Below are 20,355 nucleotides of genomic sequence, written 5' to 3'. Positions count from 1 at the left end.
AGTTTGAGCATATACTTCTTCCATGCAAGACAATTTTCCAATATAAACCAGATAAAAATTAATCGATTATGACAAAACATACTGTAAAATTCCTTTAGGATACTGTTATCATCTCCACTGTTTCAGGTTCAAATTTGTCAAGAATAAAAGGGTGAATTTACCCCTCCCTCAATTTTAAAAATATGATAATAAAACTAATTTTCGTTAGAAAATGTTCTATTTTGATGTAATATATTGTAAATATGCTTCGAGGCTTGCAATCATTCACTCAGCATGGAAATGAAATCAGTGAAGTATAAAGAAGTGGATTAAAAAAACAGCACTGAACTTGTATCCAGAAAGGTTATTTCTTGTTATATGATTTCTACCCTCTCTAGCGTCTTCCTAACTAATTTCTCTCTTGCTGCTATTTCTTTCCTTAATTATTCATCCACTTGGATGGCATTCTTGAAACGTCAGAACACACAATCTGCCGAAAGGCCAGTAAATTTTTGTGTGGCTTTTACATTTTCATTAGTGGACATCTATTCGTGAAAATTAAAATTTAAACGTGGGGGCCGCGGTGGCTCAGTAGTAGAGCGTTCACCTCTGGTGCATGGGGTCTTTGGTTCGATCCCAGCTCGCGCCAAGTGGACTTTGTGGTGGACAAACACCGTGTGCTTCGGTTTCCTAGGAGTTCCCCCGTTTCCTTCCACTGTCTTCATTCCACCATTTTCAATTTTCATTCATTTCTCATCACCGTCTCCTTTAGCCTAGCCGGCGTAATCGTGGGACGTAAAACCCCAAAGATTTCATTTTAACATAAAATATAGAAAAAACTTATAAAGTATAGAAAAACGATTTCCAGAAATGTGAAACAGGACATCAGATTGAAAGAGTTAAGGTGCTTCATCCTTGTTCCACGAACACAAACAAATCGTATCACAATATTGCGAGCGGTGATAATATTTAATAGGAAACAAGCAAAAAAGACTAATACTCTCCGCAAAAACATCAGTGTTTCCTTCTACATGTCAGAAGCGTTTTCGGAAGAACCTTCCTTTATCATCAGCTTACTTAAAATTCAAAGAGGATTTAAAAACATGAAGCAGAATGTGGAAAGACAAAAAATGGTTAAAAGGATTAAGAAATGTAAAACACAAATCTGTCAAATATTAAACACATGCGAAGGGGCACTCACTCTTATTGTTCACTGTCATAGTGTACAGATGACACTGGTAGTTGTTTCTGTCTTCAATTCTGATCATATATGGTATTGTCTGTCCTCAGATTAATGTTATGTCATGTTTATAAGTCATCTCGTACCTTCTTAGTCGGCACTAAAATTTATCAAGTTTGTGGAAGCCTATGGAAATATTCTTATAGCCATGGTAGAATTTAGTGTTTAGTTTATCTTACTTAACTCGTAGAAGTGGTCTTTCCTCTCTGGGGAACACGGAAGAATGGGCAGTTTACTCATCAGGCTCTCACCTGGGAAAACTCGACTGTTTCTCGCCTGGGAAAACTCGACTTGGAATTTACTGTACACAAGTAGTTCCAGGCCTTCGAGTTGCACCAGAATGACTTTCCCCAAAGTCAGAGTTTCTCGTGAGTGAAGACAGTTCGTTCTCCTCATTTCAAGAAAATCATTGGATAATCAAAAGAAGAAACGAAGAAGAAAAAAAAAAGATACATTTTTCATACACTTTGCTCTTTTTAATTATTTATTTCTCGCTAATAGCCGTCTACCTAGAATCTATGAAGCTGTAATAGTTTATAGATTTCTTCATTCACATATAGGTGCAGTAGAGTTTGACTTAAAGATATCCATACATACCCAACCTGTTACAGTTTTATTGTATATCAATATAGACAGAACATGCCACAATCGATAAGTTGTGTTTTAAAGCACAGACTCTTCCAAAGCATAAAAGTAATGTTAAATTTATTGTCTGTACCTAGAAAGATCTTTCTTACCTTTCATTCCATTTATTTGTTACAGGCAAGCTGTAGACTTGGCTGCAGTATCGAATGAAGAATTTCGAGATTTGACTGTATACGTGGCTCAGGACTGTGCAGGTATCTGTCATTATTTATTGCACTCAAAGAAGGTTCCATATCTCGTACATGAGTAATCAAGAGTTAAAAGCAATTCTAATTTGTACGTGGAATATACATACACATCACTATTTTTGGTCATACCAAATTTGACCCTATTCCGACTTCTTGTAAATGCTATGTTGTGTTATGTATCACATTTGAGATGCAAAGAGTGAGCTGAGCTAGTCTATCGAACACAGTTATATTTATGTAGACCTCAAAGTTGGCTCTAAATGAGCTTCATAAAAGTTCAGATCTAGTCAAATCGCTTTTTTTAAATCTTTTTATTTTTCGCACCTGGAAATGGCTGAAAAGTCATTTGACTCGTTATTGAGGTAAGTTTCATACGCCGTTTCGAGCCTCCCTTCCTCTTTCCCCCAAAGTAATCTGAAATTAGCTTCTTCTGTTCATAATGATTCGTTGTCTCCTTTAGGAAGAAAATTTGGATATCGAGCTTTGTTCAGTGGGTGGGGACTTTCTGCATCCCACCCCCGCCCTCAGGTCGCTCCTGAATGAACTTTCTTAGTGAATTTAAACGTAAGAATGGCATTTTACTATGTAATTAAAAAAAAAAAAAAAAAAAAAAGAAAAGTCAGACCGACCATTCAGAGCGGTAAAGTCACTATTTCACGATGTTTCAGAGCTAACCGGTTGTATCATCAGGTGAAGGGTTAAAAGGAATATGGAGGTTAAAATATTGGTAAAAACGTATAGGATACTGAGCTCGCTAATTTAAAAAAAAAAATCTGTAGACAGAAATACGTCGAAGCCTACATATCTAGTTCACTTTTACTTTTCTTTTTTTTCTCCAGGGTTGCAGGTCAATTAACAACATCATTTGAAAGAAATAAAATTTTACTTAAATCCGATAATAACATTGAAACAGAAACTAGAATTTTCTATTTACAAAATCCACTGAAATTTGTCTCTGGTGATTTTCACCAAAGTATAGATATATACAGAAAAATCCTGTGTACATATTAAATATCTAAGATATGGTAATCTTGCAAAGGAAAGAAGAGAAATTGCACACATGTATGAAGAACGTAATGGAGACCCTGACTAACCTGTCTATAGACGATTTTTAAATTAGTGGGCTAAGTATTTCGTATTTCTTGCCAAGATTTTAACGTGTTTTTGCTTGATGATAGAGCCCAATCAGCTCCGAAACCTAGTAAATTGTAACTTGCACTTCTGAAGGGTGAGTCTGACGAATTTTGTCAGTTGCATCATAATCATCATAAGCAGGATTTGCAAAAACGTCTTTTGACCTAAGCGCCAATTGTACAAACCAGTCCCCACAATAATAAAAATTGAATTTAATACATACATATACATCTTTTAACCGTAAATTATAGGTACTGATATAAAATGCCTCAGAGATAACAGCAACTGAAGGTAATATATATATATTAAGTTTTACAAAGTAGCAGTGTGTCTTTAATTATGTATATATTTTACAATTTAAACAATGAAATACCAATTGCCCACTTTTCTGGATTGACATTGATGTTAAGGTTCAAGGTAAGTTGCAAACTTCGAATGTTATAATGAAGTCGTCATAATTTGTTGTCAACCCATCCAAGTGCATAAAAATCAGAATTACGGGGAATTCGAACGTCAGTAAAAGCTACACCCTAGACTCGTGTTTCTTGTTGGTATGGCGACCTGGCGCCCGGGAGTTTTCGAGTGCTGATCGTATGTATTGTGCCATTAATGATATATTCTTTGCTAGGAGTTATTACTTGCTTTAATATTTTCTAATATCATTGACCTTCTATTCCTGCCATATAAATTCTGTCACTTCCGTAATAAGACAATTTGTTCTCCAGTAGTGTCCTGAACCAGGGTTTTCCAAATAGTGCTCCTTGAATGACTTAGAGCGAAATATTTGGAAAGTTTCACTCAAGCGATACCTCGAAAATAAGACCGGGTCTTATATACGCTCAGCTCAATTAAGGAAGACAAGTTAGAGTCTGCGGACCCAACGTATAAATTTGAATACTTTACGCCATCTCTTTTTTCCCTCCGATTAAAAGTTAAAGTAAGCTAACGAGCAAACCGATTCAAGTGTGACACGAAATTGTGGACGAGTTTGTACGCAAACGAAGTATTTTTGTGTACAATTAAACCCATTAGAGGAAAAAACCCTCGATCTCAACCGTTCTGGAGATATAGAGGAATACGGGGAAGTCTCCGATATTTTGCAAATTTTTGAATATGTAGCGTTAGCACAAGTAAAAAAGTCTTTTAGAAATGATTAATTCCTTCATCAATGAAACTGTATTAATACGTCACCTTAGAAATGAGGGTTACAAAACCGAAGAGTCCATAAAAAATTCTAGGGAAAGAATGTTTTGGACTGGGAAGGCGAAAATACCGATGTTCCATTGTTGCGTGAAATAGGTGTGTCAGGTATCTATATTCAGGTTTTTTGGTACGCTGAATCGAATAAAAGTATTATCAGTCAAATAGGATAAAAAATGTAAAAATTGGTGGTCGTCCGAACTTTCCAAACATTTATAGTTTCTACAATTATTAGCCGATCGGAACTGTATACAGTATATAAGGCGTACCGGTTTTCATTCTTTAAGTTGAAGATATTATTTTTCCTTATTGATCCATACATTGCGTTTTAATATATGTCACACAACTACACACTGTCGTACTTACGTTTGCAACAATATGTGTTTGTTTCACTTTATTTAATTTGTTTTTCTATAGCACTTTTGCAAGAATATAACATTGTATTTTTGTTCACAAAATAACGTCTCTGTTCCTTTAGCAATGTAATTAGTACCTTTTTATTTCACCTTTTCTTATTTTCTACGAACTAACGACATGATGTATTAGCATGTAATGTCATACAATTTTGTTCTTCGTGTCAATGGCGTTTGTTATTCCTTAAGCCCCTTTTTTCCGGGCCCCGGGTAAAAGCTACGCCACTCACCTCAACTTTCAACACCAATTTTATTCTACCCTGGTGAATCTTTCTTAACGTTTCAATGCAATTTTCAAACATGTTCACTCGCAACATAGCCGAAAATTCGCAAAATATCGGAGCACCAGCCTTTCCCTTATTCCTCTATATTTCCGGAACGGTTGAGATCAAGTGTTTTTCTCTCTAATGGGTTTAATTGTACACAAAAACACTTCGTTTGCGCATAAACTCGTCCACAATTTCGTGTCACACTTGAATCGGTTTCCTCGTAAGTATAAAATTTTGGTACAAACGTATTCAAAAGTGTGTTCTTTGATAAATTTTCCTTTGTCTTTTAGATAATTTAAAAATGATTTTGTGTATTTTTAACTGATTTAACTTTTGGGTAATATAGTAAGAAATTACAAAAAAAAAAAAAAAAAAAAAATCAGAATTAATTACTTCATGTTTTAAATTTCTTTTTCAAAATTATAATGAATTAATTTTCAAAATGCTATTTTCTCGGCAAAATACAGAATTATGATTCTCAGGCTAATAACATGTACGAGAATAGTAACTTTTTTTTTTTTTTAAATCAGAGATTTCATTGTTAAATAAGTTGAAATGCCAAAGGTAAAATTCTCAGAAGCTTACATCTGCTGAATCTTTGTTCTCTTAGATTTTCAAGAATGCATTAGATCACCTCCTTAATCTTAGTTACGTGAGAGGTGAATAACAAATCATTGTAAAGGTATCTCAGTAAAAGAATTGTCTTAGTGTTGTTACTAAACTTTTTTGGTATCTGTCTCTTAGACAAAAATCGTTGTTGTGGTCAAATTCATATCCACATGTAAGATCTACTTAATTGACATCGTGTCAGAGCATTCGTCATTAGGACTGTAGCCTTTACAACTGTTCTCAATATTTTAGACAAAATGCATTTTATTTTGAAAACCATGCAAATGAGATATTAATCATCTGGATACGAAAAGTAACTTTTGTGTTTTATTTAACCTTCAGTATATTTCATAACGTAGCAAAACATTATATATATATATATATATATATATATATATATATATATATAATGCTTAGGATGAGTGGTGGAAGTAGTCACCTTTTCCCAGTTATTAGCAACTTGCTAAAATGTTGAATCCGTCAACTGTACCATAAGCAGTAGTAAGTTATTTCCTATAGTAAAAGCTAAGTCACAAATATTGAAGACACATTTTATCAGACCAATTCCTTTTTCATCGCAGTATACCTGGCGGATATTGTGGAACAGTGCAGTGTGAGTGAAACCGCGGAAAACTCAACAAATTGTACGGACTTGCACACTTATGGACTTCGGTCAAGCAGTCGTCGATCGTTTGGAGTGCCTGTGTCAAGGACAGAAAATGTACGTGATTGTGATTCAGCTGGGCAGCGTGGTGAAAAAAGTGTCTGGAAATCATTAATTGTGTTAATCCCTGTAAGACTTGGAGTTGAAAAATTTAATACTATTTATGGACCATGTTTGACAGCGATGCTAAGTATGGACTCTTGTATTGGAATAATTGGAGGTCGCCCCAAGCATTCATTATATTTTGTTGGATTCCAAGGTATGTAAATGACCATTATTTTAAAAATGAAGGTTTACTTTAGGAACTGCGTAATTTCAATTCCCCGTTTATCTAAGTTGTTACGGATTCAAATCTTATAAAAATTTTCATATAGACACATTCAAAATCAGCTACAAACTTCGACAAATTACATAATGTCAAAGTTACAACATTTTAAAAATATAATTGCTATTACTTTTGCCTTACATTTTATTATTATACTTACTTGTGATACATAAAAAAATGTTTATTATTTAGTACCTACGAAAAGAATAAAATCAATATCAATATAACAAAAGTAAGTGTGGTTTGTCCGTGCCACAAAGGCTCCGAAACAAGAACCCGGAGCCCCATGGGAGTTATATGATATTGTAGCCCTATATCTCCCATCCATGAAAAAAAGTTTCGGTTTGGACCAGCAGGGGTCCTAGAGGGAGAAAACGCCCTAGCAGTGGTGTTACTGTGCCAAAGAATGGGTTAATTTTTAACGTCAATAAGTGCATTTCTTTATTTTCAATTTTAATGTTGCTCTTCTTTCTACACAAATCATTATTGATTGAATATTCCAGAATGTTCTAGAATTATCAACAATCTTGGAAAATGTTACAGACTGTTATAGAAGTTTCCCAAAGGTTCGAGAATATTCTAGAGTTTTCAGGATGCTTTAGAACCTTCTAGAATGATCCAGAATGTTCGAAATTGTTGTAGAATGTCCCAGCGCATTATATTATTTTCCTATAGGTTGGAAAATGTTCTAGAATGTGCACCACTAGGAAGGTACACATTAAGAATACGGGGTCATTGTTATTAAAGTTTACAGGTATCATTATGCTCAGGTTCTTCTGAACCTATTTAATGTTTAGAAAGGAAAATGGTGGGGTTATGTCTAGGTGATGGGAGCCAGACAACAGAACCTACCTTAATCTAACCTAACCGAATCCAAGCTACTACTATTTGTACTACTACTAGCACTACTTACTACTACCAACTACTACTACTAATATTTGTTCTACTGTTACTACTGCTACCACTATTACTACCAGCTACTACTATTACTATTTGTACTACTACTACTACTTCTACTAAAGGCTGCCTCCCATATCTAAACACAATTATCTCTGTGGCGCCCCTGAAGTTTACCTGTTCCAGTTTGAGTATCGTCATGCGCCAACTCAGGAAAAGTCTATATAGAGTAGCGACACTATTTCCACAAAGAAACGTGTTTCAGAGTTACGGCAAGAATTACGTTTTCAGAAGCATAACTAACTAAAATTATAGATTACTGAGAAACAATTTTCTGGGAGGTACACTCATGTCCAAAATGGTTGTCGCATATCTATATCTGTCTTCTTATAAGAATATAATCAAATTATGATTTTGCAGGGTACTTTTAATGCTGATACTATGTTATAATCGGGAAATGTATATTTGTGGTAAATTTTATAGGAAAGAACTATAAATACGAAAATTAGAATGAGTAAAACAAAATGTTACTAAATGGACACAAGAAAGTTTTATTTTCGTTTTATTGTTCTTATTTACTGCTCTTTTGACATGAAATTTGCTACATACATGTCTTTTCCGATTATACACATACTGACATTATAAGAAATACCGGGCGAATTCGTTATCAAATTATATTCCTACAAGAACATATTTATAGACATGCGACAATAGTTTTGGACATGAGTGTACATTGACACAAAGTTAAATACTTGTCAGTTTCATCTTCAAATTACTTAATGCTCTTGGCACAAATGTGCTCAAATAGCACCAAAGAAAGTTAACAGGCAACGATGGACCGGAGTCTGAGCCATTACATTTATTTACAAGTTTGTTTAAGATATAATGTCTACAGACACCATTGAAAATACAATGATGGTTTCAAAATTATCACAAAGTACCTAAAATGCCCGTCCTTCGCATAAGGAAAATACGTTTATAGGAAATGAATTACTCTCTATAAATTGGAAGTTAAATATATGCGAGGGAAACTTTTAAAATATAAGATCGGATCAAGGGAAAATGAAATTGCCAGACAGTTAATTGTATGCCATTGTTATGTTTAAAACGTAACAAATGAAAGTAAATTGCTAAAGGTTAAACTTAGTGAACACTGTATTAAATGGAATTTAAGAGTGTTAAGTAATCATATCGTTAAACAGAATGCCAAAACATAAAAGAGGAGGTAATCTTGCCAGCGGTGACTCTAAAAGAAGGACGTAGAAAGAACAGCGAAGAAATGAAACAGATGAGGAACACGAAGCACGTTTAGCGTCACAACGGAAGAGAATGAATATAAGATTCAAAAAAGGGTAATGAGAACAATGAAAGGTACAAAATGAAAAGTATCATGCAAAAGAATATTCCGTGAGCTTAAAATTCTCTTACTGCCTTCTCGTTATATATTACGAACGGCAATATTTATAAGAAAATACCTGAAATCGTCTCTTAAATGCAACAGTGATATTCATACATACAATACCAGAAACAAAAGCGATCTTGCAGTTTCCATTCATAATACAGCACTTTACAAAAAAGGTCCAAAATATACAGGAATACAAATTTATAACAGCATACCCATCAACATAAAAAACTCAAAATCTAATCACCTTTTTAAACAAAGACTAACAAAGTCCCTACAAGAGCACTGCTTTTATACTGTCACGGAATTTTATGAACATACTCAAGCTAGAACCTTGTAGTTGTATGAATCAGTAGGATGGTATTTATTTTATTATTACATGAGTAGTCATATTTATTTATATATTATTATAATCAGATATCTTCAATACGTGTTTCCTAAATACTAAATGAAGATAGCATAATGTAAAGAAAAAAAACTACAGATTATCGCACTATGAATAAAACCAGGTAGATGAATAGATAAGGTATGGTATTTCCATGTGTATATATATGTATCATGTTGTAAGACTAATGTGATGTATAAGGAACTATAGTAGTAGCTTATTATATAGACAATAATAGGATTTGACATGTTCTATACCGCATGTACAAATGTACAATACTGTGGTCTCTTGAACGCAAAATAAAAAAATTAATAAAGAAAAAGCTTAAGAAGAGGATCGAGTGGGACACGAGCAAGCGGACACATAGAAACTGCTGAAGAAACAAGATTACAAAACGAACTAAGTAGAATTACAATGAGTGGAATTCGTGAAAGACAACGATCGCAGGCGCATGAACAAAACATTAGTGTACGAGACGTGCGAAGCAGAAGAAGTAGAGATTATAGTTTGTCAGATGAGGCATTCCGTTATGATCCCACTAAAGAGTATAACAAACACAAACACGTTGTCATTGGTAAAATAGATCAAGTCTGTATGTTCTGTTGTGCCAAGAAATTCAGTAGAGAATCACCAGGAATGTGTTGCAAGAATGGAAAAATTCGACTAACACTATTGGAAATGCCTTCCCCCGAATTCTTTCATTACATGACTGCAGAAACTCCGGAATCAAAGCATTTTCTGCAAAATATGAGAGCTTATAATGTGTGCTTTCAAATAACATCATTTGGTGCTTCATCCATGAGCAGTGAAGAACATCAAAAGACAAGTCTATCATAAAGTGGGATCATTGTTACCACTGCCAAACGATTCTCATAAATTTTTGCAGGTGTATTTCATTGGGGACGAAAAAACAGAAGTCGATCATCGTTGCGCAAATATAAGTGGATTGAGACGGGAAATAATTGAAGATTTGCACAAGGTTTCATACAAATACAATCAGTTGGTTCAGGTATTCAAAACAGCACTGGATTGAATAGTATCAGACGAGTATAAAGTTGTGATTCGGGCAGACAAAAGACCAATTGGAGAACACGAACGTCAATTCAATGCACCTCAAGTTAATGAAATTGCTGTTGTAATTGTGGACAGTGAGTACACAAGTCGTGATATAATTATTCAAAGAAGGAAGGAAGGATTACAACGAATCGCAGAATCACATTGTTCTTACAATGCACTTCAATTTCCATTAATTTTCATAAGAGGAGAAGACGGATATCATTTCAATTTAAGAGAAGTGAACCCAAATGCAGGTGCCGAAACAAACAGAAAAGTAACTTCGAGGGAATTTTATGCTTATCACATAATGATCAGAGACGAGGAATACAATCACATTACAAATTACTGTAATTTATTTCAACAGTTTTTAGTTGATATGTATGCAAAAATAGAAGCAGAACGACTGATATGCATACGGAAGAATCAAAAGAAATTGCGGACAAAAGAGTGCATTCACTTGAGAGACGCACTTATGAATGAAAACAACGCTGACGACATTGGAAGTCTGGTAATTTTACCATCAACTTATATCGAAAGTCCACGAAACATGCATGAGTACACACAAGACGCTATGACCTATGTAAGAAAATATGGTCGTCCTGATTTATTCTTAACATTCACGTGCAATTCGTCATGGCCGGAGATCAAAGAGAATATGATTTACGGACAAGCTCCCATGATCCGTCATGACATAATTGCTCGAGTTTTTTGACAGAAACAAATGAGATTCATGGATGTTATGGAAAAATATCATGTTTTTGGAACAGTTAGATGCTGGATGTACACAACCGAATTGCAGAAACGATGATTACCTCACTCACAATTTAATTTGGTTATATGAAAGAATCCGTCCCAATCAAATCGATCAAGTAATTAGTTGAATTTCCAAATCCAAAAGAGGATCCAGAATTACACAATATAATAGTAAAACACATGGTTCACGGTCCATGTGGGAGATTAAATATGAATTCAGCATGTATGAATGAAAGCAAATGTACAAAAAGATATCCAAGACCATATTTAACTAAAACGCAATCATGAAAAGATGGATATCCTAAGTACAGAAGACGATCTCCGGAAAATGGTGGATTCACTGGCAAAATGCGAATGCAAGGTAATCAGGACATGGAAGTAGATAATCAATGGGTAGTGCCCTATAATCCGCTTATCTTCAAAATGTTTCAAACACACATAAATGTGGAGTACTGCAACTCAGTAAAAGCGATTAAATATGTTTGCAAATACATTAACAAAGGCAGTGATATGGCTGTATTCACAATAACAAAAGAAAACAAAGAATAAAATCCTAAAGACGAAATACTTCAGCTTTAAATGGGAAGATATATAAATAGTAATGAAGCAGCTTGGCGAATATTGGGTTTCCCAATACAGGATCGAGAACCAGCAGTTGCTCATTACAACGAGATACTTTGTATCGTTTAATAATTACCTGTACCTTGGGCAGAAAGTGCTCATACTCAAGCACTATACTTGATATAATGTTAATTTAAAAATAACAAAAGAAGAATGTTTTTAATATATGTAAAGAAATATACATTATTGTATAATTCGTTGCTATGTAGTTGTTTATAGATACTGAATCAACATGTATGTTTGCAAGACAGTTTGAGTGAAAATACGTTAAAAGAGTATCAACTAATAAACCATTTAATACCGATCATCGACTTGTAATTTCGATAGAAAAGGTGAGAATAATAGTGTATATAATTATTGAAGATATTTTTATGTGTAAACAATTATTACCACTCAAGATTTACTTATATCATTAGCCGAACCAGGTTGACGACTACCTTTGGTGAGTCGTTGTAAAATTTTTGGTTTACCTCACCCGGGAACTTTGTAAATTCTTATCCTGAAGTATAAAGTAAGGGTGAATTTACTTCTGTAATAAGGTTCATGACTACGAACTTTACTATACTTCGAAGTGGTAAAATAATCACAAGAAAAATGATGATCGGTGAGGCAATGGAGAAAGAAACTGGTGACAGTGGTAACGAAGAACAAAATACAGCTCCTGTTGTACCCGAAATGTTATCGTTAGAAGACAAAATCTTAATGGCTTTACAGAGACAAGAACAACGATTGGAACAAAGTTTAGCCCAGATGTCGGAAAATTTAAAGCAGACTTCCAGTAAACAGTACGAGGAATTAAGTAAACGATTGGAGCAGACATCCGAAGAAACGAAACAATCTATTATCCAGGCGGTGAGTGACATTACATCACAGTTCGATGAAAAGCTAAGAAGAGTATCTGAAGATTGCCAGGATAATTACAACCATACAATTCAAGAAGTCAACTGTGTAAAAAAGGATTTGGAAGTAATAGAATCTTCTATACGGCAACAAAATATTCAGGTCACGGATAATTCTACCAAAATACGTGCGAATACTCAGTTGATATCTGCATTACAAGAGGAAATCAGGATGCTACAGATTAAGGACAACGCATACCACAACAACATGGTTAATGATCATTTGGAGTTCCCTTGTTCACAGGAGATGACCTCGCGTTCACCCGTAGCAGATCAACGTGGACCTCACATTATCTCATCTTCAAGTAACCCATCCGATGAGGACATTATTTTGGAAGGAATTCATCCAAGGAATACAGATGGGCGTAAAAGAGATGGTGGAACTACACATCATGCAGTAGGTAGGAATTGTCACTCAACACGAACACGGAAAGGTGAAAGAAAGGTAAAGTTAAGTGTAAAGATGAGTGAAATACGTGCTATGAGTAAGTTCAGTGGTAAATGTAACGAAAATGCTACTTCTTTCCTAGAAAAATTTCAGGATGAGAGCAATATAATGTGTATAGATAAATCGCAATATATGAAACTAATCCCTCATTTATTACTCCCACCATGTTCTTTATGGTTTAAAGCAGTACGAGATCACGTCAATACATATGATGAATTTAAAGCTGCGCTGATTGCAAATTACGAAAATGACTTTTTGCTTGCAAACAGAGATGCCACGATTAGAAATCAACCTTTCAATCCTCGTTTGCACAAATCTGTTGTTGATTTTGTTGTAAATACATATAACGAATTAAAAGTCGTAAATCCGTTGCAGTCGGAATCTAGAGTAATTGCATCAATTCGAAATTTGCTACCGTTTAAACTACAACAGATCCTGTTTTCTACCCAGTGTATGAGTTTTAATCATTTATTAATGCTTGTACAATGTTATGAAACTCAATACCACGCTCAGAATCATCAAGCGGGAGTAGGTAAAATTAAAAATAATTCAGATCACTTTGTACCTGTTCGTAATCTAAATATCCGTAATGCGAACGATACGGAACACAACCTAAATCGAGTGAATTTAAGCAATCCGAACGAGCAAAATAGGCAAAGATATGTTGGAAATCCGCCTAACCTAATTAATCGTGGCAATCCTTATGTTAGACCATATAACCAAAATAGACACAAAAACAGTCGAAATTCATGGCGAAATTCTAGAAATGCTATAAATCCTATGTATAGACATAATCGTAGTTCAAGAGATGTCACTTTGTATCAAAATCAAGATAATGACGCAATTCATGTACAAAATAATGCGGAACCTAATCACGATTGTGCAGTACAATGTACTTTATTAGAATCATATGCAAGTACGAATGTAAACTGACTGCAGTTGATGAAGTAAGAGTTAAACCCATATCAGCTACTGATTCTTATGAATATGTTTGTGTAAAAATAGATTTATTTTCTTCCTTTTGTTCGTCCGAACATAGGTTACGTTTAATTTTTGATTTTTACTTAATTTAATTTTCTTTAATTCTCATTAACCAATGATAATTTTCAAATGATTTTTAATTCTCTCTTGTTAATGTGAAGAATTATAATTCGATTTATAATTGATCAAAGGCAAAGGTTATTTATATTATATGGATTTGTGTTGAGAATTTGTTGTCAAAGATTATGTTAAGAATAAGGTTCATTCTATTAAGCTATTTATCCGACGACTGTCTTTATGCGCTACTTTATATGTTACCCGAATAAGATTCTTCTATATTCTGATGCCTTATGGATACAATGTATATTATGAAACGTCATCTAACGTAGTTATTATATAATGCGCCCTGGATAGATCAAATATTATTTTTCTTAACATCACCGTTTTAATAATGATTGAAAATGCTAATCATTGTGGTTTATGTTTTAAAAGGTAATTTGTCTCTTACGATTTTTAGCTTCGCACCCTTCAGTAATTATATTATTAAGCGACGACGTTTTTGTAATAAAAGATAAATGATAATGGAATAAAAGATTTATTATAAATGTATTTATATATATGAAGCTTAATGAAGATATATATGAGGGGCGATCAAAATGTAAAGGACATAAGTAATGTAACATCATTATTGTAAACGGACCAGTGGTTCTTAAATATAAAAACTAAGCTCGCTTGTAACTTTTATATTCAGTCCCATCGTCGGGCGACATTTTTATACAACGAGATACTTTGTATCGTTTAATAATTACCTGTACCTTGGGCAGAAAGTGCTCATACTCAAGCACTATACTTGATATAATGTTAATTTAAAAATAACAAAAGAAGAATGTTTTTAATATATGTAAAGAAATATACATTATTGTATAATTCGTTGCTATGTAGTTGTTTATAGATACTGAATCAACATGTATGTTTGCAAGACAGTTTGAGTGAAAATACGTTAAAAGAGTATCAACTAATAAACCATTTAATACCGATCATCGACTTGTAATTTCGATAGAAAAGGTGAGAATAATAGTGTATATAATTATTGAAGATATTTTTATGTGTAAACAATTATTACCACTCAAGATTTACTTATATCATTAGCCGAACCAGGTTGACGACTACCTTTGGTGAGTCGTTGTATCATTTAGCAGTACATTTGGAAAATGGCCAACGAGTATATTTCACAAAGAAACTGCACGGAGAATAGGCAGTGAACCACCTGTGAATACCACCTTAACTGCATTTTTTCAACTTTGATTGTCAAAGTCAAAGTCAAAGTGATTCATTTGCAAAAACGTTGCTATATGTAGGTGTGCCATCATGCATGGAACGCAATAAGACGAATCTTTGAAGGAAGAAAGCAAGGAACTCCAGCTTAAGGTTACGAAGAAATCTTCAAAAGTGACGCATTAGGACGAGTGTATACAGTGCATCCAAAAAATGCTGAGTGCTTCTATCTACGAATGCTACTGCATGCAATTCGTGGACCAACATGTTTCATAGATTAAAAAAAAAAAAAAAAAAAAAAAATCGATGGATATGTATGTGAAACGTACAGAGAAGCATGCCAGAGTTTAGGATTACTAGAAAATGATAACCATTGAGAGCTGGCTTTTCGAGAAGCAGCATCGACAGCAACTCCAGAACAAGTAAGGGATCTATTTGCAATAGTACTGACAACATGTAATCCATCGATTCCAAAAAGATTATGGGAAAAATTTAAAGAAAATATGAGGGATGATGTACTGCACCAAATGCGACAAGCTCATCCTGATTTAAACATCGAGTTCAATGAAGATATATATAATCAAGCGCTTATTCTTTTGGAAGATAAATGCTTAGCAATAAGCGATCAAACTTTAGTTGCACTTGGAATGGAAGCGCCAAATAGAGATGGATTCGACTCATTAAATTTCGAAATATTGAAAAAGAATGGTTATAGTGTTCATGAATTATTGCAATACATCGCTCAAAACAAATCATTGGTAAATGACATTCAAAACCAACCTTATGAGTTCATTATGGATCATGTGAACAGGAGAATGGGGGGAGTAATCTATTTGGATGCACCAGGAGGTACCGGAAAGATATTTTTGATAAGTTTAATATTAGATTAAATACGCGCTAAAAAAGAAATTGCGCTTGCATTGGCATCATCTGGAATTGCGGCAACATTAATGCAAGGAGGATGAACTGCGCATTCAGCTTTGAAACTGCCATTAGCTTTTGCAGAACAAGAATTTCCCATTTGTAATATATCAAGAGCATCTGGACTAAATGAACTTTTAAAACAGGTCTAAGTACTCATTTGGGACGAATGTACAATGGCACATAAAAAAATCATTCGAAGCATTACAAGATCTCCGAGATAATTCAGAATTAAGAGGAGGTGCATTAGTTATACTTTCTGGACATTTTCGGCAATCGCTTCCAGTGATTCCAAAATCAACTCCAGCAGATGAAATAAATGCATGTTTGAAGCAATCATTTCTCTGGCCTCGAGTCAAGAAAGTACAATTAACAACAAATATGCGAGTTCAACTTTTCAATGATGAAGAAACGAGACACTTTGCCGAAAAACTCTTACAAATTGGTGAAGGCAAGCATCCAATTGATTGTATAACTGGCCAAATTGAACTTACAAGTGATTTATGTAATGCTTTCCACAGTCCAGATGAATTAATAGATAGAGTTTACCCTAACGTTCAAAATTACACAAATTCAAATTGATTATTTGAAAGAGCCATTCTAGCAGTAAGAAATGACGTCGTCGACGATATTAATTTAAAAATTCAAAACAAGATTCCTAGCGAGGAACGAATATATAAAACAATTCATTCTATGGTTGATGAAAATGAAAGTGTTAACTTTCCTACCGATTTTTTGAATTCAGTGCAAGTGCCAGGAATGCCTTTACATTTTTGTTTATGATTAAAAATAGGATCTCCAATAATTTTGTTGAGAAATTTCTATTCACCAACATTATGTAATGGAACAAGAATGGCCGTGAAACAGTTATCAAACAATATAATTGAAGCAAAAATAATGTCAGGAAAGGATAAAAGAAAATCAGTATTTCTTCCAAGGATTCCGCTCATATCTACCGAACTCCCGTTTCAATTCAATTCCAGTAAGATTAGCATTCAGCATCACTATAAATAAGGCACAAGGACAAACGTTAACATATTGTGGTATTAACTTAAAAGAATCATACTTTTCTCACCGTCAGTTATATGTAGCTTGCTCTAGACTGGAAAACCCAAAGAATGTATATATCTACTCACCAAACAATAAGATAACATACGTAATTTATAAGCAAGTATTGTAATAAAACAACTTAGTTAAGTATGAAATAAAATGAAACTAACATTAAATACAAACCAGACTTTCCTTTCACTACAATTTTCTTCATTTGAATTTAATAGCATTATTGTTGCTTTTCTTTTTAAATAAATTTCCGTTCACCAAATTTTCCATTCTTGCATAACCGTGCACTTCATACATAAAACTACGAAACTTATTAAATAGTCACAAATCAATTTGTAGCGAGTCACCTATCTCCTATAAACATATTTCCCCGTGCGAAGAACGGGCATTTCAGCAAGTAAATAAAATAACTATAATAATGTTTGCTTTCGCTGCCGAAAATGGGATGCAAAATTTATAAACTGCGATACTAATTTAAATTTCTTTCATACTTTCCTATGTGAAAAGTAAAATCTAAGAAAAAACGGTGTATGAGCGGCTCCAGCAAATATAATGGTATGTCATATTCTAACTTTTGAGTTGGGCCGTGGTGGCTCAGTGGTAGAGCGTTTACCTCTGGTGCGTGGAGTCCCTGGTTCGATCCCAGCTCGCGCCAGGTGAACTTTATAGAGGACAAACACCTTGTGCGTAGTTTTTCTTGGGTTATCCCGTTTCCTCCCATTTTATTCATTCCGCCATTGCATTCATTTCTCATCATCACCGTCTCTTTAGTCAAGCATAATCATGGGATGTAAAACTGAAAGATTTCATTTCATTTTCTAAGTTTTTAGTAAACTGGAAACAAAGATTGACCATTCCCACGCAATTCAATGCATTACAACATCCCAAACGAGCTTTCCTTGCTGTATTCAGGTGTAATTCCGAAATTAAACTACCTACATACTCTTCTGTGGTTCGATCACAACCCATTGCACGTAATAACTCGGTTTTACCTGAAGTGGCCCTTACCATTAAAGTCGCTCAAGCAGCTAATACAAACACTGCAAGATAAAGAATAAAACTACAAAAATGAGCGCAAAACGATGGAGGACAAAACAACAATATATGTAAATATAAATACGAAAGAACAGAAATAAAAACAATAAGCAGTGAAAACACACAAAATAATTGATCAAACTGAAATTAAATGGAGTTTATTGGAGAAAGATAAAACTAAAGAATAATGAATTAAGATAAATATTTGTAATGTAGGGGAAAGGATGGAAAAATAGTAAATGATAATGAAGAAATTAAACAAATAAAAATGTAATCAAAATAAGAAATGAGAGATAATGCAGAACTGCAAGTGTGTAGAAGAAATTATACTAAATAATAATAATAAGATAAAATGGAAAGTACGGAAAACGGAGTGAGTATAGTGAAACAGGGCATTACAGACTGTTAGGATCAGGGATACACTTTGCGGACAGGATGGCAATGTTCCTTACCATCTCTCTGTGAGGGATATTGAAGAGTCTGGGAAAGGAATATTGAAGATGAAAATACTTAGTCAAAAGCTCTGGTGGACCCGGAGTGAATATTGAAGCTTTGTCTCTATAACCCCACTCCTAGACATGCATAGATCTAGAAGGTCTGAGTTCGTTCCTTGACTGTGTCTCCTGTAGTTAAGTCAAAATTTACATATACATCGTAAGCATAGGATTTTAAAGTCCGGTGACCAGTGTTCTGGTGTTGAGGGATTTAGGATATAGATTCTTAGATTTTCGGCATCTATGGCCATGTTAGCCCGTCGCGTATGAGGGATGACTTCCCTCGGGGAGTACACTATCTGCGGAAAGGGAAGGAAGGAAGCGTCCTGGGACCTATATGTTAGACACCATCCCGGCATTTGCCTGGTGTGAATCTGGAAAACCTCATTCAGGATGACTGGCCTGAAAAAGCTTTTTACACTTTCTCGACCAAGTTCTTCGGGTTTTATGTAGCCCAGCAAAATGATTGATGAATAACGGTATCAGTACTCCCACAGGGCATCGAATGGAAACACATGTAAATTACTCCTTATCTTGGATCCCCATATTGTCCATCAACAAGATCTTATATTAGCATGCACAAATAGCATTTTGTACGTACATAGAAAGAAAGTATTCACATATAAAAATGCTCTTTGGACAGAAATGTTGTGCCAAACAAATGAAAGATTACTTAAACTTTGCTATAGAATAGTTTCTAATAATTTCTCTTAGTTACTGACTCCCTAGATGTATACACTTCCTCTTTCTTTCGCATGAAAATTAGACAAAAATTGAAATTATTCCTTGTTAAAACCTTTTAAGCAGTTAGCTATACTTATTTTTTAATTTTTAAAAATTTTCTTTACATAAAATTTTCATTTATACACTATTACGTGCAACATCGACAAATTCCATTTGTCATGTATGATACAAAAAATAATCCAATTCCCACAATACCTTAAGATATTCCAATCTTTCTTATACCTGTCTATTAGGTGATGAATTGACTCTGCACATGTGTAATACAAGAAGGACCTTCTTCTAATAATTTGCCAGGAGGTAATATACCTAAAATGGAAACCATATTATCTCACTGAAGCGCTATGCTGATGCGTTGTATAAGAAAAACAGTAGCCCGGTTGTCACTAGTAACCTGTGCAATACATTGGCCTACTTCTTCGACGAAATAGACCTTCAAGACCCCAACTGCCGCTCGAATCAATGGCTATGGTCACGAACATGTATCTGTCTAGTAGATTATTCTATTTTTTTCTTTTCTCATATTCTCTGTGGGCTGCAATCGCTTCTTCTCATGATGAAGAAAGAGTAAGGTTAGATGACACGAAAGTATCAGAGCAGGTGAAATCCCAGAGAAAAATCTTCCCCTCTTCCATGGTACCAGCGTCATGCCATCTGGTCGTTTGCCGTCGGATTGGTTACTTCCCGCTGGTTCACGAACAGAGGAACTTCCACCAATGTGA

The 20,355-nt window shown here is 34.4% G+C and overlaps 1 protein-coding gene across 1 annotated transcript in view; it reads left to right on the top strand.

The window, feature by feature from the left end:
- The window catches only part of Atg4b (Autophagy-related 4b), a 38,468-nt gene that overhangs the window by 12,932 nt on the left and 5,181 nt on the right, over window positions 1-20,355 (top strand). The window contains exons 4-5 of the mRNA XM_081761468.1: window positions 1,982-2,058; window positions 6,259-6,600. Coding sequence (XP_081617594.1) covers window positions 1,982-2,058; window positions 6,259-6,600 — 419 coding nt within the window. The remainder of the gene's footprint in view (window positions 1-1,981; window positions 2,059-6,258; window positions 6,601-20,355) is intronic.

Source organism: Thermobia domestica, chromosome 6 (assembly GCF_964235325.1).
Source record: "Thermobia domestica chromosome 6, izTheDome1.hap1.1, whole genome shotgun sequence".
NCBI lineage: Eukaryota > Metazoa > Arthropoda > Insecta > Zygentoma > Lepismatidae > Thermobia > Thermobia domestica.
Note: the sequence above shows the minus strand (reverse complement) of the source record. Positions and strands in the feature narration are given on the sequence as shown.